This window comes from Diadema setosum, chromosome 4 (genome assembly GCF_964275005.1).
Source record: "Diadema setosum chromosome 4, eeDiaSeto1, whole genome shotgun sequence".
NCBI classification, from domain to species: domain Eukaryota; kingdom Metazoa; phylum Echinodermata; class Echinoidea; order Diadematoida; family Diadematidae; genus Diadema; species Diadema setosum.
Genome location: NC_092688.1, coordinates 14,592,730 through 14,616,027, shown reverse-complemented (window position 1 = coordinate 14,616,027; position 23,298 = coordinate 14,592,730). Strand labels below are relative to the sequence as shown.

General features: G+C 38.1%; 2 protein-coding genes across 2 annotated transcripts; one reads left to right on the top strand and one right to left on the bottom strand.

Moving 5' to 3' along the window:
* Positions 1-245: 245 nt before the first annotated feature.
* On the top strand, positions 246-21,369 carry LOC140226909 (transmembrane protein 120A-like). Its single transcript, XM_072307339.1, has 12 exons — positions 246-317; positions 7,563-7,681; positions 8,052-8,168; positions 8,561-8,620; positions 9,570-9,665; positions 12,196-12,231; positions 14,855-14,944; positions 16,454-16,581; positions 17,759-17,851; positions 19,623-19,687; positions 20,397-20,465; positions 21,238-21,369. The coding sequence occupies exons 1-12, from the start codon at positions 246-248 to the stop codon at positions 21,367-21,369; spliced, it is 1,077 nt and encodes a 358-aa protein (XP_072163440.1).
* On the bottom strand, positions 3,433-6,586 carry LOC140226908 (uncharacterized). Its single transcript, XM_072307338.1, has 3 exons — positions 6,265-6,586; positions 5,411-5,700; positions 3,433-5,234 (listed from the first exon to the last, which is right to left on the bottom strand). The coding sequence occupies exons 1-3, from the start codon at positions 6,542-6,544 to the stop codon at positions 3,945-3,947; spliced, it is 1,860 nt and encodes a 619-aa protein (XP_072163439.1). The 5' UTR covers positions 6,545-6,586; the 3' UTR covers positions 3,433-3,944.
* Positions 21,370-23,298: the final 1,929 nt, after the last annotated feature.

Below are 23,298 nucleotides of genomic sequence, written 5' to 3'. Positions count from 1 at the left end.
AATTGAACTTTTCATGGTTATTAAAATTATCAACATGTTATGTGTATGATTAAATGTCATTTATGAAAATATAAAATTGATTTAGATGAAATTGCAGCTGAACACACAGCTGTTTTGAGTGATCGGCAGACAAAAGTGTATCGATGATCGCCCGCTTGCGAATAGACAAGAGATTGGAAAAACTTTCTCAAGCTACACTGCGCTGACGAATCTGAAGGAAAGTTGCATCATCCCTTGTTTTCAGGATGACGGACACCAACCTTCCTACCTTTGCCGAAGAGCTAGATGACTTAGCAAAGGAATATAATGACATGAAAGTAAGTTGATTTCGCATACAATTTACTCAGCTGTAAGACGACTATTGAATGTCTTTTCCACGGCCCGCCCGCCGGCCGGTTCCTCTTGCCGGTGCGGTGGAAGTCTACGACCGGCCTCCCTTGGTTGAGCGGCTGCCTGAGTTGCGGCTCAGGCGCACGGGCCTGCCTGCGTGATCAGGCAATTGAAGCTGAAGATCGCGAGCCGTGTCATCAATGGTCATGTGCAGTGTGCATGCTCGTACAGTAAAAATCAATTTAGATTGTCTAACGTTACAACTATTGTTTCTAGACCTCTAGTCTAAACGCCAAAATGGAAAGGTTGGGTCGGTGATGCTATTAGTATTTGATCATGTCATTGCCTGTCCGAATGATAATTATTTAACATGATTAATACCTAACAAACCCTGCATCATGCAGCCTAGCATGTCAATTAATATAAACTTAACAAATTGGCCTAAATTTACTGTGGTCTGTGTAGAGTCTACAACAGGAGGTAGAGAACCTCCTTGATATTTACCATGAACATGATGAATACCATTTCCAATGGCAATGCATTTCAGAATCGAGACATCATGATCAAGTCATTTTCACTTGTTTGGTCAATGGCATGCTGGTAGCCCATTCTATTCACTCACAAGTCAGATGATCACGACACACGTTAGGGTCTACAAATGTCTCACTCTCACTAGTCACACACTAGGTTTGAGTGGGTCGGTTGGAGTGTCCTGTAAATTTACAGGTACGAAGTAGGCAGGGGTCGCTTTCATCATACACTGTGACTTAACCAGTATCACTATCATTGAGTATCAGTATCTTGACAGCCCTGTCGCTGTTGCTGTACACTGGTGTCTCAGTGCTAGCGCACTGAGACCCCGTGGCCCACGGCATCTGGTCAGGCTAAAGAAGTATGACTAGAATTTCTACTACAATGATCAGTACCGTATAGTAATAATTATTTGCTCTCATGACATACATTGTACCCCTCGACCCTCTTGAGTCTTGTGTTTGTACTTCACATGCTTTACTTCACATACGAAACTGAGATGGGGAGATCAGTCTGTATTTCATTGTCGGGGATATGTTTTCCGGAGCGTTCAGGCTATGCTATGTCTGGCTTCACAAAATCTCCTACCTTGGGCTAGGACTCGTAATAGAGGAGGACACTGAAAGTCAAAAATATTATAAAACTCCTCTGGACAGATGAATTTTTTGTTTTTAATGCTTTATGTGCTTTGTACACAAGTTTACAGCTGTAGAAGCATCTAAATCTCTGTATCGCAACAGTGGCAGTGATACATACATGATTGACCTGTCAGTATTTACTTTCAAGAGTGGTTGCCAAGAATGCTAGATATCATAGAAACAAGACATTTTCAATGAAAAAAAAAAGGTTGTTGGGCAGTCATGTACGGTGTACACTGCACTGGTACAGTGCCAATTAACCAGTTATATTATTTTGTTTACATGCTCAATGGTTTCAACTGCAGTGTACATGTACAACGCATGGGCTGTTTATGTCACTGGCATTGAATGATATAACAATAACATCTACAGACCTTTGAATTGGAAAAAGATTGTATGAATGTTGGCCTTAATTTTATTAAGCCATTGGAATTTTTAGATAAAAATAGGCATGCGATATACGCCGAATATTTCGCGAGGTTTTTATTTTCACAAATTTTGCAAGTCAGGTGCTATTCGCAAAATTAAAGATGCACAAAAATTATGACTCTGATCCCGATATGAATGTGACGCACACATCCACATTTCTCCATTCAGTACAGTACTCCATAATCACAAATTTAACAACTCGCAAAATCATTGAGAAGTCCGGATTCGTGAAAATTTAGACTCACTAAATATATGGCGTAAACCGTAGATCTCTGTGAGTGGTATAGGCCTACAATGTACAATGTGCAACTGTCGTGTAGAAAAATCAAAGTCTTTGCATGCTGGTGTCCTTTAGATAGATTCAGTGGAGTCCCTCCCCTTCACCACCTCACAAATATGGGCACACGTGCATTGCACATGTTTATGTAAATCGGCACAGCAACCTCCCTTCTAGAAGACTTCTTACTCTGCAGCAACTTGTAGTGGATAATTTGTGCATACATACAATCAGTATCTTTTGTGATGTTGAAAAAATCTGGATTCCATATTAGAATTTAAACACACCATAGTCAGAATTAGTCAGAATTTATTGTACCATGTGTTCAAGGTACATGTATGAAAGGCAGGGTTAAGGGGATATCACACCTATTGTGTTTAGGGTCTGTATTTCCTACCAAGGTTATATTTTCATTGTTTTTTTTGACATAGGTGTATAACATAAGCCTTCAGGAGTATTTTCTGCCCATATGTAATCCGACACCTGTTCCGTTCTACATATAAAGAAAATAATAAGAAAACACTGTTTTGCTCTTATACAGACAACCCCTAGTGTTAATCTTTCTAAATTTGGTATGTAAATGAAGTATGTAAGGATAAACAGATTAATCGTTTTGGTTTTGTGATTTGACTTGTAAAATATTTTTAATTAATTTTTTTTCAAACACTCATATCCAAGTTGGCTAATTATGTATTCATGCAACTAATTAACTAACTTCTATGACTCTTATGAAAAAAGGGAAACGGTTATGAGCTCAAGTATCTTTTCAGAAATCTTCTTACCAACTCTCAAGTCATTCTGTTAAACCATGTATTTTTAATGAATAAAACAAAATACTAATTTCTTAAGAAAGTAGTATTTTGAGAAAACAAAGGAAACAAAAAGGTATTACAATATGCACAATACATCGGTCATTACTCTTCTAGGAAAAACATATGGAGCTACAAAACAACTACCATTCACCAAAAACAGCTATGGATATATCACAAACACCATTCAACACCATTCATATCTCTCTCACATGAAGTATATGGTTGATAGTTATTAATTAGGGGGAATTATAATTATTCCTAATTGACCAATGTAATATTCTTGTCTACGCAGCCACCTTCACTAACATACCACATGTACTTCACTTCTCAGGCCAAAGTTTGATGCTGTAATAAAGAGGCATTGAAGCATCTTTACATAGCCAATATATACAAACATTTAATCAGCTGAAATTCAAAGTATTTACATTTATGACAAATAATTGCTAATTAACTAATCTACTACCAAGAAAATGATTAACAAAAAAAAAAAAAACACAAAAAACTTATTTACACACGAGGCCAGGTCGCCAGCGACAGCGTGCAGTCTGGTTCACCACTGGCGACCTGGCAAATAATGGCAGTTGGTGCTGGATGAGGCAGTGGCTGTAGCAAAATAATAATCAAAGTTAAACTCAATAAATACAATTATTATTTACAAATGGAAAATGAAAAATTCAATAAAATCATATAAGCTATAACGAATATGTACAACTGGAAATGTTACATTAAATCAAAATCATATGTCTATAAAGGATATTTACAGCTGGAAATTTTCTACAAAATCAAAATCATGAAATAATCAGCATATATATAACAAAACATGTGTCATAATAAAACATTGCACCATAAATATACATATCACATCATACAAACTATATACGACTTAAAAAATTACACGTAACCCCTACTACATGAAAACCCACACACCTAAAACCCTCCCGCCTCATACAGTACCCCTTCCTCTTCCACATAGCCCTCCTCCCTTTCCTTATTTCCCTGCCTAATTGCCTCCCTTTTCTTCTTATTAGCCTCCCTTGCCCGATTATCTGCATTACTAATCCTAGCCTTATCCTTCCTACGTGCAGACAACAAGGCATGAGCTCCCATGCTGAGATTGAGGCTCTGTAGTAGTCTGTGGCGACCGATCTCGGCGCCGCTGTTGAACGCCATTACAGCCATGTTGACTGCAATGTGAACAACTTTGGCAGTCCTCCATACGTGTTTGGGACACCTTTTCCAGATGAGCTGGTTGAAGGCTTCATTCTGGTTCTGGGTGTACCCTGGAAGACATCTCGAGAGAAGACTTTCATCACTGAGTCGCTGGAACACAGGCAAGAGGGGTTCGAGGAGCCGCCCATCAAGATGGTGGTCCTTGTCCTCCATCTTGCCGTGTTTTCTATACTCACACCAATCGTCGTTAGGGCAGTACTGGTGGCGGATCTCATCATCAACTTTGCAGCTGTGATAGAGAATAGCCAATACTGCCCGCTGCAAATCCTGTGTTGCCCTCGCCTTTTCTTCACTATTCCTAATTATCCCCTTGCTAGCTTTACGAATTGTTGTTCTATATAACTTACTAAGCCTACCTACTGTCCCCTCATCCGCATTACCATGTAAACACCCTGCCCCACGTCCAGCCCCCCGCTTATTTAGCAACTTCCTAAACTCCTGACTATGGCTATCGCTCTTCCTAAACTTATCCAAATGATTAAACATACGCTTCCCTACATGCCCTACACAATCTAACTTCTCTACTTTATGACCCTCCCCATATGTTTCCTCTACTGCCTTGAATGCCTTACTATCCCCATCACTAACCATGTACTTATACCTTAGCCTATGCTTATCTACTGACCTACCCCATATTGCTACTGCTGCATCTACTTCCATCTTCCCACTAGATCCCTTATGCCCTCCCAAACAGTTGTCCTTATGCCCCTCCCACCAGTTCCTATACTCCTCTGTATCCCTATCCCACCCCTCCTTTAGTTTACATTCCCTACAAACCTTAGATAATACCTCCCTGTCTAAAACCTCCCCACTGTCCATGCTAATAACTACCCCCACCCCATGATTAGATACAAAGCCCCTTTTATGCCACGTGCCATCATACGATACTGCCACATCCAGCACCTCCTCCTCCTCCAGTTCCGGGTTCTCTGCCACCACCATCTCCCTGACACGCTGCCCAGCCTCTGCCATCTGCTGATCTGCAGTCTGTAAAAACCCAAACCAAAAATGGATGAATAGATAAAAACAGAGAAGAGGAAACAGAAAACATTTGATAATCAATGTTTATACCTATGATATAAAAACAGTAGTGGTAGGCTTTTTACAAAATTTAACAACTTACAAATTGTAGATCTGTGGGAATGAAGATAAGTATCTCTTACCTCACTGCTAGTAGTGTGCAGGTGGTTCAGGTGATCCTGAAAGCTCTTGCTGTTCACCGGGGCGGGAAGGTTCATGTAGGCACACAGGTCAGCCAGAGCTTCCCGCCCGAGTCCCACCTCCATAGCTCCAAGAACGGACCGCCGATTGATGGCTGCAGATTGTCCAGCACCCCCTGCTACATTTGGTGATGTTCTGAATGTGTGCTCCATCTTGCAGATGGAGCACCGGAGGACAAGGGTGCTGCACAGTCCATTACGCTGCTGGTCAGCCTCATCAATCTGCAGGAAAGCTGCATACAATGAAAGAAATATGCAAATTATGTACCGTAGTATTTGTACTTTATATAGAAATGAAGGAAAGGAAATGACAATAAAAAAGCATACTTATTTTAATCCTAATGATAACATTCCTACCTGCTCTCTTTGCATCTAGAAATACAATAGCCACTACATTGTAGGTCTAACCATCATAATACCATCACAGAGCCATGTCACAATAATCCTGGGCCTGGCATGATAAATGGGTGTGAGCTTTCCGTGACATAATATGAAATAAATTACATACAAATTATGCAGATAAAACAAAATTACTAGAGAACCTAATCATACATTCTACCTGACCAAATATCAGCGGTGAGTTGTTACTTTATCAGAGTCAGAACCTTGGATATGGCCTACGTTAAAAAAAAAAGATTAAAACTGCGGACAGAAGTTATTTACTGACATTGCCTTTCTTTTAGACTGTTGACTATAAAATTTACCAACGGCGAAGTCTGTTCATGAACACTGCACTGACATTGAACAATTACAACATCTACATAAATAAAGATGATAAACAATGCAAGCTTACTCACCTTCTGGGCAAGAATGGCCCTTGAATTCTTCAAGAGCTTTACCAAGGAGCCGCTTGTTGACTATGATGTTCTCGTTCTCGGGCTCTGGATCGGGAAGGGTTGGGGGATTTTCAGCACACAGAAGTCTATGTGTGGGACTGTGTTGTGAAGAAAGCTTTCTCCTGGAAGCAGTGTCCTCCTCAGGTGTAGCAGCTGCTCCAAGCTTCATTTTCTTCACAACATTTGCTGAAATCCCCCTGAAACCCTTTTTCTTATAGTAGCTGCCTTTTCTTTTTCCCATTGTTGAGGTTTTGTTTGGAATATCCCAGCGATAAAACAACAGAAACTGAACTAGGTAGTGAAAGTATTATGAAGTGCCACAGCAAAGGCATGAGTCAGAGATATTTGTCACATTCCTCCCACTAGATGGCAGCATATTGTTTTTCAGTGCCTCTAGTCTAAGAGCCCAGGCTCTGCCCTTCATTTTGATATGTCATTTGTGAAATTTGGATAAAAAATGATAATTTTAGGACAGTTTGAATTTCTCTATATTTTCATTGTTTCTGGTCGCCGATCAGGTTAAAAAAACAATAAGAAACATTAACTTTTAATCAATTTTTTACATACTTAGAGTGAAATTTCGAAACTATTTTTTTTTTTGGTAGATCTAGTGATAGTTCAATATTACATTGCCATCAAAATCTCAAATTACAATTTTTATTGATATTTTGGCCCCATTATAGGATATGTAGCACCTTAATTAATACAATTTGAATTCTTGGAATTGTCACATTCTGTCATGAACGTAGTCATTAGGATCTTTAAAAACTTTGTCACAATATTTTTATTCTTGTGTGTGTGTGTGTGTGTGTGTGTGTGTGTGTGTGTGTTTCATTGAGTGTATCCAACTGACTTCCATTGAGATTCATTTAAGAAAAGAAACTCAAAACGTCAATTATATCAAAGACAAAACAAAAACACAACCATTGAGATCATCATATTCACAATCAAATCTGTCTATAGTGGCCACTCATGGAAGATGAAAAGAATGACCTTTATAGACAGGTGGCCACTATAGATTCTCTCACATTTGGTGTACATACCACACACCATATTGTACATTTACAGTACCTTTTGATGTATCCATATGTAAAAGTATTCTTTGACTGCAAAATGTTGATAACAAACAGTTATTTAAAATAATAAAGCAAATCACTGAAGAATACTGCCCTCTGTGTTCATACTTTATTGTTGTTTCTGTTCAGCCACATACATATTGTGCCTTTCAACTTTCGGTTTTTTTAAATCTTTTCTTGTAGGAACTCCATAAGAAGTACAAGGAGAAGTTGGAGGAAGTACGAACCATGCAGAAGAAATGCACAGCTATGGTTGGGCACCAGAAGAAGAAGTATAAGCAGATTGCAGAAGACTTGCAAAGGTATTAAATTAAAAAGCCAATGAAACTTTCACCTGTGATTATATGCTTTTTGAAAATTTTAAGTGTGCCATCCATCCCCCACCCCACCATCATGCTTCATTTGAAGTGCTCATTAATTTTTTCTTTGATTCAGCATACATATGCTATTCAAAATGCATAGACATAGCAAGCTTTAAATATCAAGGCATACTTAGGTAAATGTAGTTCACACGATTTTAACAAGTTTGTAAACCAGTGCAGAGATAGGAATGAATCCCACTGCGAGAGATTTGAGCATGTATACATTTTTGTAATTTGAACGTCCATTCAGCTTGCAACCTGTGCAAAATGTATGAGAATCCCCATGTGTTATGTGCGTTAATATCCTCAGGGAAGGAAGCAAGCTATCTGGAGAGGAAAAGGCCAAGAGCAATGAGCTGAAGAAACTTATCGATGAGAGGAAGAAGACTTGCGGGGAGGTGTATGACACTCTCCCAAGGCCGAACAGGTGAGGGCAGTGCAGGACTTTGGGGAGAAAAGTGAAGCAGAAATACTGTTTTCAGTATAGTTCTATAATCACTGAATTTCAAATCTATACAAATGCAAAACCTCGTAAGTAATAGCTATTTCACCTGAGTCCTATTTGGATACTATAGTGTCAATTAATTGTCAGCATTTGAATTGTTGCCATGACAACTGCAATCATTGTAACGGACATAAATGACACAATGGCAGCTAAGATGTAGCTAAGGAAGATCAGTTCCTTTTGCATGATGCCTGGTGTGGAGTTCAGATATTTCTTGCATTCTTTGCATGTTGTAATTTTAACATCATACAATAGAAATTGTTTGGAGTGTTTACTATCATGTAAAATGTCTTCATTTTGTTCTTTTCACTCAGTTTCTTGTTGAACACCATCATGGGACCAATAAGTGTCTCCATTTTGAATAAAGCCGACAGGTAATGTGTATCTCCAGTCTCTTAACCTTTGTTTACATTTTTCTGAAACTTTTCTATTTTAAATTCTCTATAGACTATGCTATAGACTTTCAGTTGATTGCCTTGTATGGTTTATGCGGTAATAATTGACACACAATGGTATATCGATCCTTGATATTTGAAGTTGAAAGTGTGATTTTCAACCCTTTGGTTTTGATCATATTCATGTTTACTTTGAACAAGTGAAAGAGGGCAGACAGAGAATATATCTTTGTGCATTGAAATGAATTAATACCAGTTTTTGATGTCTTCAACCTAGGAATTTTACAAAAAAAAGTTTCAAGTTATATTTTCCTACCATCCAAGCCTCTTTCGCTGAACAGTAAATTAGATAGTCATGTTTAACACACAATTAAATAGATCCAATTGACATTTTGTAATATGCAATATCATATGGAATCTCTGGAATCTGATGGGATGATTTCCCTGATAGAGTAATTTTACTGACTACAACTAAGTGTGCACATTCTTTTACATTATTTGCTTCTCCCATCTGGTATAGCAAAGATTCTTCTAGTGAAATTGTGTATGACCATGTATTTGTATAATTCCTCTTGTAGATTTATGTATCGCCATTTTTTAGTAAATTTCTCCTGTAGAATTTGTACACTGAATTCATGACTCGATGTTTTCTGATACATGATAGAAGTAATAACTGGTTAGATTTTGCCATTTAAGCTCTTTCATGTGGGCATTTTGAAGACACATTTTAGGTACAGGCATATATCGTGAATCAGCTGATGCTTTTTTTACCTGTCAAGACTGTCTAAAACCCGCATGGGACAGCTGGGTAGGTTTAAACCATTCCAAGGTAAACTCGGGCATCCAATTTCCCCTGATCCATTCAAGTCTATGCATCGTTAGTATATGAGGGCATGAATATCATTTTGACATTTTGACATTCACCCAGGTTTGCGTACAAGGAGGAATACGAGCGCTTCAAGCTCTACCTGTCCATTATCATGCTTGTTGGTGCCACTATCAACACCTTGTTCATCAAGAACAGGTTTGTACCCATCCCTCAAACATGGCTTTCCCAACACACCTATTTCCAATCATTTTACCCAACTGCTCTTACGTTACTTGTAGACACGCTTATTCACATCATAAGTGACTTCAACAGAACATGTCAAGTGTATGCCTTTGATTTAAAAAAAAAAAAAAGTGCTCAAATAAATTATATGTCAGGGCAGCAACACTCTGGAATTTAAAGGGGAAATCCAGTCCAAAAACAAGTTAGCCTGATGAAAAAGAGTAAAATGTTACGAGTTCAACGGTAAAAATGTGACTGAAATCGGATGAAAAATAAGGAAGTTCTGAAATTTTGAAGTTTTGCTAATTTCTGCAAAACAGTGCATGTACAGTAGGTATGAATATGCAAATAAGTGAGCTGACCATGTCATAACCTCACAATTTTTCATTGATCGTGTACAAAAAAATGATGAAAATTCAATTTTTCTGCCGTTTAAGTCTGAAACATGATGTTATTCCTGGTTGAATAACTTCAGAATAGTCACAGTGATCAGTTAGTTATATCAGGATTTGAGCCTCGAGCATAATTGCGTTTGAATGAAAAACTGCAAATTTCAAAATTTTATGTACAAACTATATAGCAAGTTGTGAGGGGATGACATGTTCACTTTGTCATTTGCATATACCGTTCAAGAACTGTTTCCTCAGAAATTAGTGAAACTTCCAAATGTCATAACTTTCTTATTTTTCACCCGATTTTAATCAAAATTTTACCGTTGAACTCGCTATATATTTCACTCTCTCTTATCAGACTAACTTCTATTTGAACTGGATTTTCTCTGGAAACTCAGAACTTACTAGGTATATCAGTTTTATGAGGATGAGATTTGACTGTGAATGAGGTACAGGCACTGAATTAATCCTCACATTTTACATATTAGTCGGCATCGCTGAATTTCTCGAGACATATTAATAAATCATGATTATTTACATACGAAGGACTGGTGTCTTCGTGTCCCCTCCATCCGCAGTCTTTTCGTGTATTTGCTTTACACCCAAATTTCAACGATGGACAATTGTGATCATCACTGCATCGTTTTTTGTTTTTTAGGTTTTGGGGTTTTTTAGTTAATTTTGACTTCAAACAAGTAAAAGTGGATTATGTCCATAATGTAACAGCTGTGTTTTCTCATTTCTGTGACATTTCAAATGCCTGGCACTTCTTTGCTTAGTATTCTATTTCCTCCTTTCAGGATGTTCATATTATGGTGTGTCCTCATTAACACATGAAAATCTTCCTATTCTGAGGTTCTCCCTTTCTCATTGACTTCTCCATATCTCACGTCTATATTTCTCATACCTTCACCCTGAAAAGTATCTACATGTACCTCAGAGGGGCATTGAAGAATTAACTGAGTACTCGCGTGCACATTCTACATGTATATCTTCTGCCTTCCTCCTTCCTTTGTGTCATGTTTACTCTGTCAGTTCTTACATTAGCCTTCAGGCTGACTTGCTATTTTGTCTTCCATCATCTTTGTTCTTACTGTATAACTACTTGTCCCCTTCTCTGTTCAGGCTATGCATTCACTGAGGCAAATAAACTGTAAAACGAGGAATGTTCGCATGCATTTTAATTTCGCGAGAGCCAAGATTCGCGAAATTAAAATGCATGTGAAAGTTCTTGTCTACACTATATGCATTGAATGTTAGAGGCAACTCGTGAAAATTTCATGCCGAGGATAAGGCCATCGGCTCCAATTCACGAAAATTTCATGCCGCGAAAATATTTTACAGTACCGTAATCATGGAAAAAGACTTGGAAAAAAAATAGTCTGTGTCAATGTCACATTTTCAATATTCCTGTTTTACTCTCACTATTCCATTCTTTGTCTTGTCTCTCTCTCTCTCTTTCACAACCATATGCACATATAATGTCCATTATGTCCCTCAAGTCCTTGGGAAATTTGTTGCAGAAATTATCGTCTTTCCATTAAATTGGCAACTCGAGATTTACTTCATTTATATCCTACATTAGAGAGAGATATGATGGCACTGGTTGAATTTATTAAATCTCTACAGAGTTAGAGAAAAACTCTAAAAAAGAACAACTTGCCAATATGAGATAAAAATACTTACTTTATCTTATACCGATGTATTGCCAATTTAAGATTCAAGTATGACTGCAACAATTTTGAGGCTTTCCTAATTCTGCAACCAGAAATTCGGGCAATTGCATATTCATGGCCAAAATGGGGCTCAAATGAAATACCGGTAGATGTTTTATGCTTAAAGGAATACAAATACAATGAAGAGTAAGAATTAAAATGAGAAGATACAGTGCCGCACCAAAGCATAGGGGAGACATAAAAAAAAAAATAAAACAAAAGTGAAATAAGTATTTGCGCATGCTATATGCATCCTCTTGTAAGCTCACATTCTCTCTTATGCTGCTCTCATTAAAAAGAATGGGTCTTTCCCCAGTCATGCCTATAAAACCATTCCTAACACGTAACTGCTCTCATTGACTGCTCCTTTCATCCATCCGCTTTCCATTAAACTAGCCAAGTGAACACAGAAAAGCCTAATCGTATTGTCAGGTAAGCAATGGCCCTTTCGTTTTGGGAGCAAGGAAAGTCTGTGGAAAAAGAAACACGCAACAACAACATATTTACATGAAGGGAAAAACATGAACAACACTGAGCTATAAAGAATGTGAAATTACAGTTTGCTCGACGGGTAATAGGCCATTAAGAGGAAAATTTATGCCTTTGTTTTTGCAGTTATATTACCTTTTTTATTATGTTGGTTTGTTAATGATGACATTGATGGTTGTTAGTTTCTCATCACAATTATACATGTTTTGATATTACAAGTATTCTGTTGTTACTGCTGTATAGTGGATATGCATGCTTTGCATCTAGTGTTGAAGGGATATGAAGGATCTGATTTGAATGATTGTTATGCATATTTTATTGTTTTTGTGTCGTTTGCTTGTTTGTGATTTGTCTGCATGCTGGTATGAAGTAATGTACCTGGTATGCATTATGCATTGCAATGTCTGCATAGGGTGTATCCTCGTGGAAGGTCACAGTATGTAGTGTATACTGAATGCAAGTACAATGTAGTTCAATACAATGTAGTTCAGAATCAATGAGAAAAGAGTACATGTAGAAATATCATTGGTTCCATTAGAAATACACTTTGAGGTCATCATAAAATGCCCTGCTCAGGAAACAAGAAGTAATATTATGCAGTCTGTTTTATTTTGATGATTATTCATTTATTTTGGAGGGATAGCATGAAACTATTTTCAGGCAATGAATCTACAGTAGTTGTTCTGGCAAAAAAAAAAAAAAAAAAAATTATATCAGTTGATCATGGAGTCCCCCCACCTCCCTCAATTCCCCCATCCCCCCCCCCCCACACACACACCAAGCCATCACTGCTTGTCTGTATACATTTTTCATCGACTAGTGTGGAAGCTAACATCATACGCTCATGAAAGTGTTCACACAGGGTCTTGCAAAATCAGACTGAGTTAGCTGCCTAATTTGTGTTTGTTAATGTTCTGTCAAAAATTAATGTGTCATTTTTCCCCTCCTGTTATGACAACAATGTAGAAATGTCTGATGATAAATAGCAGTGATTCATGTGTACTGTGATTTTTATTTGTGATTGTTGTCAGTATCATTTAGTAGTTTTATTTTCTGTTGTGCAATGATATTATTTCATGGTGAGTGAAAGATTTTAGATGTAAGTGTGGCATTGCATTAGTCAGTGGTGGATCCAGATGGGGGCGCACCGAGCGCGTGCCCACTCTTTTTTTTTTGGATAAAACAAAAGAAATAAAAAGAAAAAATGGGGGGCGCATGCGCCCCCCTCCTTTAATTTTGTAAAGGCGCCTCCCCTTCAAGGAATTCCTGGATCCGCCCCTGTTAGTATCCAGTTTTAGAGAAGCTAGTGCCGTGTGTAAGTCAAGTCACTGATTGTAGCCTGTAAAGTTTTACATGTACATGTACTTTAGAGCTTAATAGCCATCTTACAAAATTTGAAATACAATTTATACATGTACCAGTGGGCAATTATTCTGACAGATTTTGAACCCAGAGTTTTCCAGGAAAGTACTTGATATGTTCCTTGCATTCATTTGTGAAAGAGAGGTTAATGAAGCTTGTAGGAACAAGCAGAAATATGATTTAAAAGCTTGATTATAGTTTTGGGATCTTAAAAAAAAGAGAAAATATTGATATTATATGCAACTATGTAAAACGGCATATAAATTCAGACTTTCTACAAATCAGGAAATATTGGTTTTGAGTGCAAAATTGCACCGAAGTCACACACCTGGCTAGCAACTTATGGAGAAATCATTTTTCATGAAGTACCATTTCATCCCTAATACCAGTCCCATATGCCTATAGTTTGTGTATACTTTTTAACAAGAGTATAATTGTAGTAAGTCGATAATTGCAACTATGCATGGGCTGTAGGATCAGGGAACCAGTGTAGAAATACTGTTAGTACTTTGCAAAAGCAGTGAAAGTTGCATCAATAGAATTGAATTGCTCTTCGTGACAAATTGTTAGATATACTTCTGTTGCATTGAATATGAAAAATTCAATTCTGATTCTGTAGATCTACAGTGCTGTAATGATTTTTGTTGTTGTTGTCTAAACTACCTTCCCTATTTCACCACATCATTCTATTTCCTGAAACACAATAAATTGTCTTTGCATTGAGTGTTGCAGTAGCATTCACAAACTCAAAAGATGGCAAAAATCACATCCAAAGACACAATCTAGACCACATAGGTGTGAGAAATTTGCTGATTACCATTTTATCCTTATTTGTTCACACTTTATGTATTCCTCTCCCTTGTTTCTTCATCAGTATATATTTTTGTTTTTTGTTTGTATAATTTTATGTTATGTGCTGCTATATAATAATTGTGACTCTATGTAAAGCTTTGAAAGTAAATTTTCCATATGTGAGACAAATGCAAGTCGGTGTAAGTGCAAGTCAGTGTAAATGTAACCCAGTTTAGACACAACAATAAAGACACAAACAAAATGTGCAAACAAAAGCCAGGTGTAAACCATTTTACCCTTGTTTATCTGGATGCTGTGATGGTCACATCAGAGATGAATAGATATGACATTAATGTACATGCAAAGATTTTTCAACCTGCATATCGATTTTATCCTCTCTTGGCATATGTAGGATATGCGATGCCTGCTATCATTTCTTGCTGGTCTGGTACTACTGCACCCTGGTCGTCAGAGAGTCTATTCTACGCCATAATGGATCAAGGTAATGTGCTCCACATGGTCTGCCTGCATCCCAGTTTTGTCCCCCTCAATTGAACTTGTGCCTTATCAAAGGACTTTCACCTTTCACTGCAATGTGTCATGGAGCTTAGACGAAAAATTTTACGTTTTTAAATGCCTGTTTTTTTTAAATCGCACTATCAGATGTTGCATGGCCACTTAATTAAAAAGTGCTGGAAGCAAGCGTTAAAAATAACAACAGTTGTTTGATGCTGAAATTTGTTGTCCAGTGCTGTACGTTTGATGACACTTTTTGTCCCCGCCGAACGAGTTCGAGCAGGGGACTATGAAACGGGCTCCGTACGTGTGTGTGTCCGTCCGTCCGTGTGTCCGTCCGTGTGTCCGTGTGTGCGTCCGTGTGTGATCAAAATCTTCAATTTGCTACTTCTCTGTCATTTATGAGCCAATTTTAATTCTGTTTGCTTTATATGATAGCACTACAAGGGAGCTTTGAAACTTCTACACAGAATTTCAGTCGTGACCTTTGACCTTGACCTTTGACCTATATTGTACATTTTGCTACAAAATGCTACTCCTTCGCCATTTCTAACCCGATTTCGATTCTGTTTGCTTTGTATGATGGCACTAGGTGAGGGCTTCAAAACTTCTACACAGAATTTTGACCTTTGACTTCTTTGACCTTTGACCTTTATTTTTGACCTATATTGTACATTTTGCTACAAAATGCTACTCCTTCGCCATTTCTAACCCGATTTCGATTCCGTTTGCTTTATGTGATGGCACTAGGTGAGGGCTTCAAAACTTCTACACAGAATTTTGACCTTTGCCTTCTTTGACCTTTGACCTTGATTTTGACCTGTATTGTACATTGGCTACAAAATGCTACTCCTTCGCCATTTCTAACCCGATTTCGATTCCGTTTGCTTTATGTGATGGCACTAGGTGAGGGCTTCAAAACTTCTACACAGAATTTTGACCTTTGCCTTCTTTGACCTTTGACCTTGATTTTTGACCTGTATTGTACATTGGCTACAAAATGCTACTCCTTCGCCATTTCTAACCCGATTTCGATTCCGTTTGCTTTATGTGATGGCACTAGGTGAGGGCTTCAAAACTTCTACACAGAATTTTGACCTTTGCCTTCTTTGACCTTTGACCTTGATTTTTTACCTGTATTGTACATTGGCTACAAAATGCTACTCCTTCGCCATTTTTAACCCGATTTCGATTCCGTTTGCTTTATGTGATGGCACTAGGTGAGGGCTTCAAAACTTTACACAGAATTTTGACCTTTGACATCTTTGACCTTTGACCTTGATTTTTGACCTGTATTGCACATTTTGCTACAAAATGCTACTTCCGGCGACTTTTCCTTGTTCCTAGTGAGATGACTGTAATTTTTGTGTTTTTGAATTCACAGTGAGCTCAAGTTTATGGTCTAGGTCTTCTCATCAAATGCAAAGCATGTTCATGTCAAAAGTTGTGTTCTCTCTTTCTGTCAACTGTTTTCTCTTCTCCTTCTACTTAACAGAATCAAAGGCTGGTGGGTGGTCCACCACTACCTCAGCGTGTTACTGACGGCCATTCTCCTCATCTGGCCAGACAGTGTCAGTTATCGGATGTTCAGGAATCAATTCATGATCTTCTCCCTCTATCTCAGTGAGTTCTTCCATCCTTCCAGATGGTATACTGTTCAGTTTCATGACATTTGCTGGTGCGACAATTGCTCTCATGAAATATCTGCACTCTAAGCCAATTATGAATTCTACTTGTAAACATAACTCATTCCCTAATCCTAATCCTCACATCAAACTGAACCTAAAACGCTATCGCAACCCTAACCCTAACCCTATGTCCTTGGAGAAAGTATCAAAGGCCGGAGCTATTATTGCAGGAGCAAATGTCGTGTCACCATACCGTTCACATTCACAAGTCGTTTTGACAAATTTCCAATATCACTATTGTTGATTGATAGTCATATTGCTCTCTTTTGACCAATTGATCATTTGATCTAATTGGTGCTCCTTTGTAAATTAGCTATACTGTTTGCATGAAAATGTGTAAAATGGCCACAACATTTAAATTGTCTTTGATATTTTTTAAACCCCTTTTTTTCCCTAATTCAAGAACTTTTTATCCTTTCTAGAGTTTTTGAAGATGAATGTACTAGATTTTAGAAGCACAATCACCCCAACAAGGATTAGTTTTACAACTGAATGCACGTCCATTAGAGAATGAGTCCTATTCTGTTCTGTCAATCATAAATCGTCATTTAGTCTTCTTCAACTTGCGGTCGAAATGTTCCTTTTCTTCATCTAATCTGAAGATAGTGCAAGACCCAGGGGAAATCTTGATGGGTAAAATTGCTCATTAGCCAGTAATGATAAAGAGGAAACTGTGTAGTGTATCTCACTGTGGTACTAGACTGTACATGTTCTGTGTTAAACAGTGGCGAAAGATGCTATTTCATTGAGTTCATGGGAGAAGCAAGCACCAACAATTATTTGACTAGTGAACATACAGATTCAATTGCAGTCTGGTAGATTGTGTAATGCATATTTTCATGTAGAAGGTACAAGGTTGTAGTCCTACCGTAGTACGAGTGCCCTAGAATGAGACACTTGACACACTCTCCCTTCCACCTTGGTGCATAGAATGACTACATGTGTATGGTGGTATTAAACTGGTGACGGCTCTCCATGTCTTGTATGAGTAAATTCCAATCAAATCTGCCTGGGTGAAATGGGAAATAGGTTCTTTTGAAACTACACTTGGAAAAACCCATGTGCAAATCTTCGTGATTGAGATATTTCTACCACATGTCTGTCATGTGAAGGTGTGGTACAGCTGATCCAGTATTACTACCAGAGTGGCTGTCTCTACAGGTTACGTGCCCTGGGTGAAAAGAGCGACATGTACATCACAGTGGGTAAGTCATCATCAGCAGAGTCTCCAGGGCTGCCAAGAGCTATACACTGCATTGGAATAAAGAATTTGGTTTTGAAATTTACATGCTGTCAGTGTAAAGTATGTAATAGTTCTCAAGGAGCTAGCAAAGGGGCAGTGAATTCTTGTGTAAGGTATGGAAACATGGGTGTATGCAAGGGGGGGTCGGGAGGGTCGTACGACCCCCCCAAATTTTCAGAAGGTCCACTTTTTGTAAAAGACATTTTTGTTTTTTGAGGGCTTTTTACCCTATATACAACAGGAAAAAAAGTGACCAGGTGGTGTTCCAGCAAATTGTCAAAAACCTCGTAAATTTCGTAACTTAGTTTTAATATGCCATACCTTATTTCTTAGCCGCACTGCCATGCCGAAAAAGTCACTTTTGTATGCACCAAATGGCTCCATTTTAAGATATAAAATTCAAAAACTCCCTACCGTGGGAGGGGGGACTCCCCCCTCCCACACCCTCCCCCTGCTCGGTTGCTCCGCTCCCTCGATCGCAAAGGTGAAGGTCCAAAAATTTTGATTATGACCCCCCCAGAAAAAATCCTGGATACACCCCTGGGAAATGTTTACAGGAGGCATTTAACCCTAAAAGGGCCGGGGGGGGGGGGGGGGGGGGGGGGGGCGGATTCCCCCCCCCTCGACGTTTCGCGCTATAATTCTGTAACGCGAGAAGGCCTCATCGCGAGGCTTCTTGACTTTCTTCGTTCAAGTCTCGCGCAACTTTTGAGACCAAATTTGCAACGTCCGCGCATACTTTTGCGAAGCCACGCCCATTTTTGTAATGGAATGTCGCTCCAAAACGGCCACAATTTTGTGATTTTGTGTACATTTCCTATGGAAAACAGTGCTCTGTCATGAAAGGCATAAAAACCTGATTATTTTTACAATTAATCACTTTCATTGATTAATTTTGTGCTAATTATGGTAGAAAAGTGGTCAGTGACAATTTCCAATGAAAAAACAAAGAAAAAAACAAAAGTTGAAAAACAAAGAAATACATAAGAAATTCTGAAAACAATAAAATACATAAGAATTGAAATGAGTTTTGGAAGTTTTTGTGGTGTACAATTGTTGAATATGCTGAAACAGATTTACAGATCAAAAATTAGACTCTCAATGCTTTTAATTAAGCTAAAATATCACCTTGAGCTTGATTTGCATAATTAATTAATTAAGATTAGAAATTGATTGTTTCAAAAAATCTTATAACACAATCTTGTAGATTATGACGGGGGTCTCACGCATGCAAAATTTCATCGCGATCGCACCACCGATGGCCGAGATCTCAGGGGGGGGCGGAATCCGCCCCCCCGGTCTGAGCATAGCCAAAAAAGCCCAGCCCCTTTAGGGTTAAAGGGATATTTTTAGAATGTTACTCAACCTCCTACCCTCAACCTTTTATGTACCACCACATTTGGCTCTTTAGATAAGATTGTGGACTGTCATTACTAAATCCCTTCATCAAGTGTGCTGGTAGCACTAGTATTGTTCCTTGTCAGGCATTTTTCCTTGTTGCCTATAAACTAGTCTTCAGAGATGAATGAATGAAAGAGATAAATGTGAAATAAATCTTATAGCCATTAGTCTCCTGTATAAGCACTGAATGGGTTTTCTAATGACCAACTAGACTAAACCCAATATGGCCATTGCAATTGGGCTGCATATTTTGCCTGAGTTAGATATTTTGTTTAAAGATTTCGTTTCATTTCAAATTGTTGACCTGCTCATCCCTTCATTTGATTCCCCAGAGGGTTTCCAGAATTGGATGTGGAGAGGCCTGACCTTCTTACTACCTTTCCTGTTTGTGGCATACGTGAGTATTTGGAAATCTACCAGTAGGTCAAAGATGGTGGTGGGCGTGTGTGTTTAAACCTTCCTTTTGGATGGCTTTGTAAGACCATGAATTTGGAAACACTATTCTCAGCATATGTGTTAGTTAGGATGTAAAAGATCACATGGTATCTCTGCCGTGATGCATAGGTTGTGTAAACCTGTCAAGTTTAAAGTTTTACTTTATACTGCTGATTAGGCTGACAACTTTAAGAACAAAAAACAAAAAAAAAAAGCTAATAGGAGCCAGATGCAAGTAATTTGAATGAAGGACTGTTCTGACTGTTAAAATTTTGAAGTTTGCATAATGCATGTCACTATTGTGGTTGTTGAAACTTATGGTCTTTAGTGTTCTATGTCTCATATGATAATTTTGTATGATGTTTGATTTCGTATTGGTCTGAAAGAATCAGCAATGTTTTCTTGGAAAGTTATTTTATTGTTTTCAAATCAGTGAAGTGGCCTTAATTCTTTTTAGAAAGAGATGTTTATTTCCTCCTGTGTTAGGGTTGCCTGATTTGTCCCTATCTCCTTCAAAGAACCTCAATGTAGCAAATCACATCAAGCGTCCTCTTGTAAGTGTCTTACCAGAATGATTGGAATTCCACAGTTCGATACAATCTGTGAATGTTTTGTTCATTTACTACACTGTGAATATTATTATCATCCCCCTCCCCCCCCCCCCCCCACAGACCTGGCAGTTTTACAACGCTTATACACTATACCAGCTTTCCAAGCATCCTGACTGCAATGAATGGATGGTAAGCAGAGACCTTACAAGTATCACTTGTTTGTTTGTTTGCTTGTTTGTTTGTTTGCTTGCTTGTTTGTTTGTTTGTTTGTTGTGAAAGGAAAAAGAATGTGTATGTTATCATGTAATTGAATGTCAAAGATAATAATACCCAAATATATTTGTGGATTGAGTGAATTCAGCAACGTTAGTAGAACACATCAGTGAAGTTTGAGGAAAATCGGACAATTTGTTCAAAAGTTATGAATTGTTTTGATGCCACCATTGCTGGATGAGGAGACTACAATAGTTTGTGACATCACAGCAGGACAGCGGTATAAAGAAAATATAAAGAGAATTGAACCTATTTTCATTTTTCAAGCATGATAACGGAGCACCTGACTCACCTCTTTCAGAAAGCAGGTGAATAATATTACCCTTTAAAACATATTTCAGTATCAAGTCAGGGATATGTGTGCTCTTAATGAAAAATGGAATTGTGTGGAATTGAGGGCAAATGCTCAAATTTTCATCTTCTTGAAAAGGTGTGTTCAATTTTCACCAAACTTTTTGACTTTTATCACAAGGATGATAGAACATACATTGTATACTGGTATTTGTATGAAAGGGCACCATACCTCTTTAGTGAGCCCTGGGCCCACTTAAGTTTTATGTTGATTTGCTAGTTTTATATCTTTATCTAGTTAGTTAAGTCTCCAGAAGACATCCTAACCGAAAGATTTTAAGGTGGAATTTCTGTACATCTCTATTTTTGTTGCTCCCCATCTGTCCTTGCTCCCCAGGTTCCTGTCTCCAGTGGCATCTTCCTCTCCCTGTTCCTCGGCAACAGCATCACCACCTCGGGTGTCATTGTCAACAAGTTCCGGGCGAAGCAGCAGCGGAGCAGCGCCAGCGTCAAGAATAAGGGCTCGTGATAGAGGGACCCGTGTCGCGGAAAGTTGTGGTGTGGGTTCCGGGTGTTTCCCATTTGTGAATTTATCACCGTCTTTTTGATTCGTGTTTTCATTTCTCGTTACTGCTTTTGTATGGCTCATGCTTGTGTGTATGTGTGTTCACTGATATGTTTTGTTAGGGTGGTGTATTGAAGAGATGATAATAATGGATAGTGGCAGTTTCATTCTTCCTTTTGCTGTTATTCTCATTTTCAAAAAAAAAAGGAGAAATGAATAAATTTCCATTTCTTTGTCTTACATTATTTTTTTTCAGATGTAGAAAAAGTTCCATGCGGCACACTGCGTATTCATGAAAATAAGTTACTAAGTCTATGTGTGTTCAAAAGCTGTTTACAAATGATGTCATCTCTCTTTGGAAAGAAGAAAAATGTATGCAGGGATTTTAAGGCCAATAATTAAATTTCTGCCAGATAAGCACAATGACATCACAATACGGGAATATGATCCACATGGTCGTACATTCGGTGATCACATCATTTTGTGGATCAAGCCAGTCTCTGTATCACATACCACTCTCGATTCAGCAATGTCAAAGACTAGATTTCATCCGTTGCATGTAAGCGCTTTAAGCACCGATGCACTGTGTCCCTTTTTAAGCGAATCATAGTCTGCTGTCTGTGCATAGATTTTTAAGAGGAAATTTTGAAATCTTTTGAGTTGGTTTTTGAAACAGATTTTATACGCAAGATTGGCATAACTGCATTTATGTTCACCAGTCACAGAGCACATATTGATATAGATATTGTTTTGCTTAGTGACATACAATTGTATATGTTAAGCAAATCAAATAATGTACTTGCACATGACCTTAGGTGTTGTATGTTATGAACCAATGCCAGATCAAACATACAAAATTCTGTCAATGATGATTTTTTAGTTCAGAGATTAGTTTGCAACATCTGCTTTCACTGCTCTATGCTGCAGTTGATGAAACAAGAAAGAAAGGAAAGGAGTAAAAAAAAAAAATGACCAAAGAGTGTGTAAATTAATATTCCATTCATTTGATATTACAGGGTAGTGTTGGAACTTTGAATCCATCTGCAGGGGCAGATGGTTCTTCCGAGAGCCTAATGGTGGTTTGACCCCTATAGGACCACAATTTTAAAACATCAATGACACCCCATGCTGTGCAGTCACCTTCCCTAGTGACAAGAGTTAATGAACTGTTGTAAGTGGAGACATTTCCATGCCTGCATTTAGTACTCATTTTTCCCACAAATAGAATTCATTTTACGAATCTGGGATATATGATGAAATGAGCAACACTGAACAAAAAAGTGAACATTCAATGCAATTCCTCATACGTGCATAGTTTAAGTACCTGTTAAATGACTCTGGTCTCAGTGATATATAGGTTTCATGCATGATAGCTTGCCAATGGGAGCTGATTAGAACCTGTTAGCTTGCCAGTGGTAATCCCACTTTCTGGTGGTGCTAAAAAAAAGATATGACATTTTGAAATGAAAAATCTTTCAAATGCAAGAATTTGCATCATGTTAATGTGTCACTGAAACACAACTTGCATTAGGGATTAGGACAAATACCAGTATAGTGATGACTATAATGATGTTGAATAGTGCATCATTTGATATGATATCATGTTGACAGTGATAATAGTGATCATGGCATACTGTAAAACATGATATATTCGCGGCATGAAATTTTCGCGAATTGGAGCAGACAGCCTTTTTCGTGGCATGAAATTTTCGCGAATTGCCACTGGCGTTCAATGCATGTAGTGTAGACAAAAACTTTCGCGTGCATTTTAATTTCGCAAATTTTGGCGCTCGCGAAATTCGCGAAATTAAAATGCACGCGAAAATTCCTCGTTTTACAGTAGTAATGATAGTGATAATGACAATAATAATGATGATCATGGTAGTAATAATG

Coding starts and splice junctions, on each gene's coding strand:
- LOC140226909 (XM_072307339.1), top strand. CDS start 246: ATGACGGACACCAACCTTCCTACCTTTGCCGAAGAGCTAGATGACTTA. Junction 318..7,562: donor AGGAATATAATGACATGAAA/GTAAGTTGATTT, acceptor CTTTTCTTGTAG/GAACTCCATAAGAAGTACAA. Junction 7,682..8,051: donor ATTGCAGAAGACTTGCAAAG/GTATTAAATTAA, acceptor TAATATCCTCAG/GGAAGGAAGCAAGCTATCTG.
- LOC140226908 (XM_072307338.1), bottom strand. CDS start 6,544: ATGGGAAAAAGAAAAGGCAGCTACTATAAGAAAAAGGGTTTCAGGGGG. Junction 5,701..6,264: donor GGGCCATTCTTGCCCAGAAG/GTGAGTAAGCTT, acceptor CATTGTATGCAG/CTTTCCTGCAGATTGATGAG. Junction 5,235..5,410: donor TGCACACTACTAGCAGTGAG/GTAAGAGATACT, acceptor GGGTTTTTACAG/ACTGCAGATCAGCAGATGGC.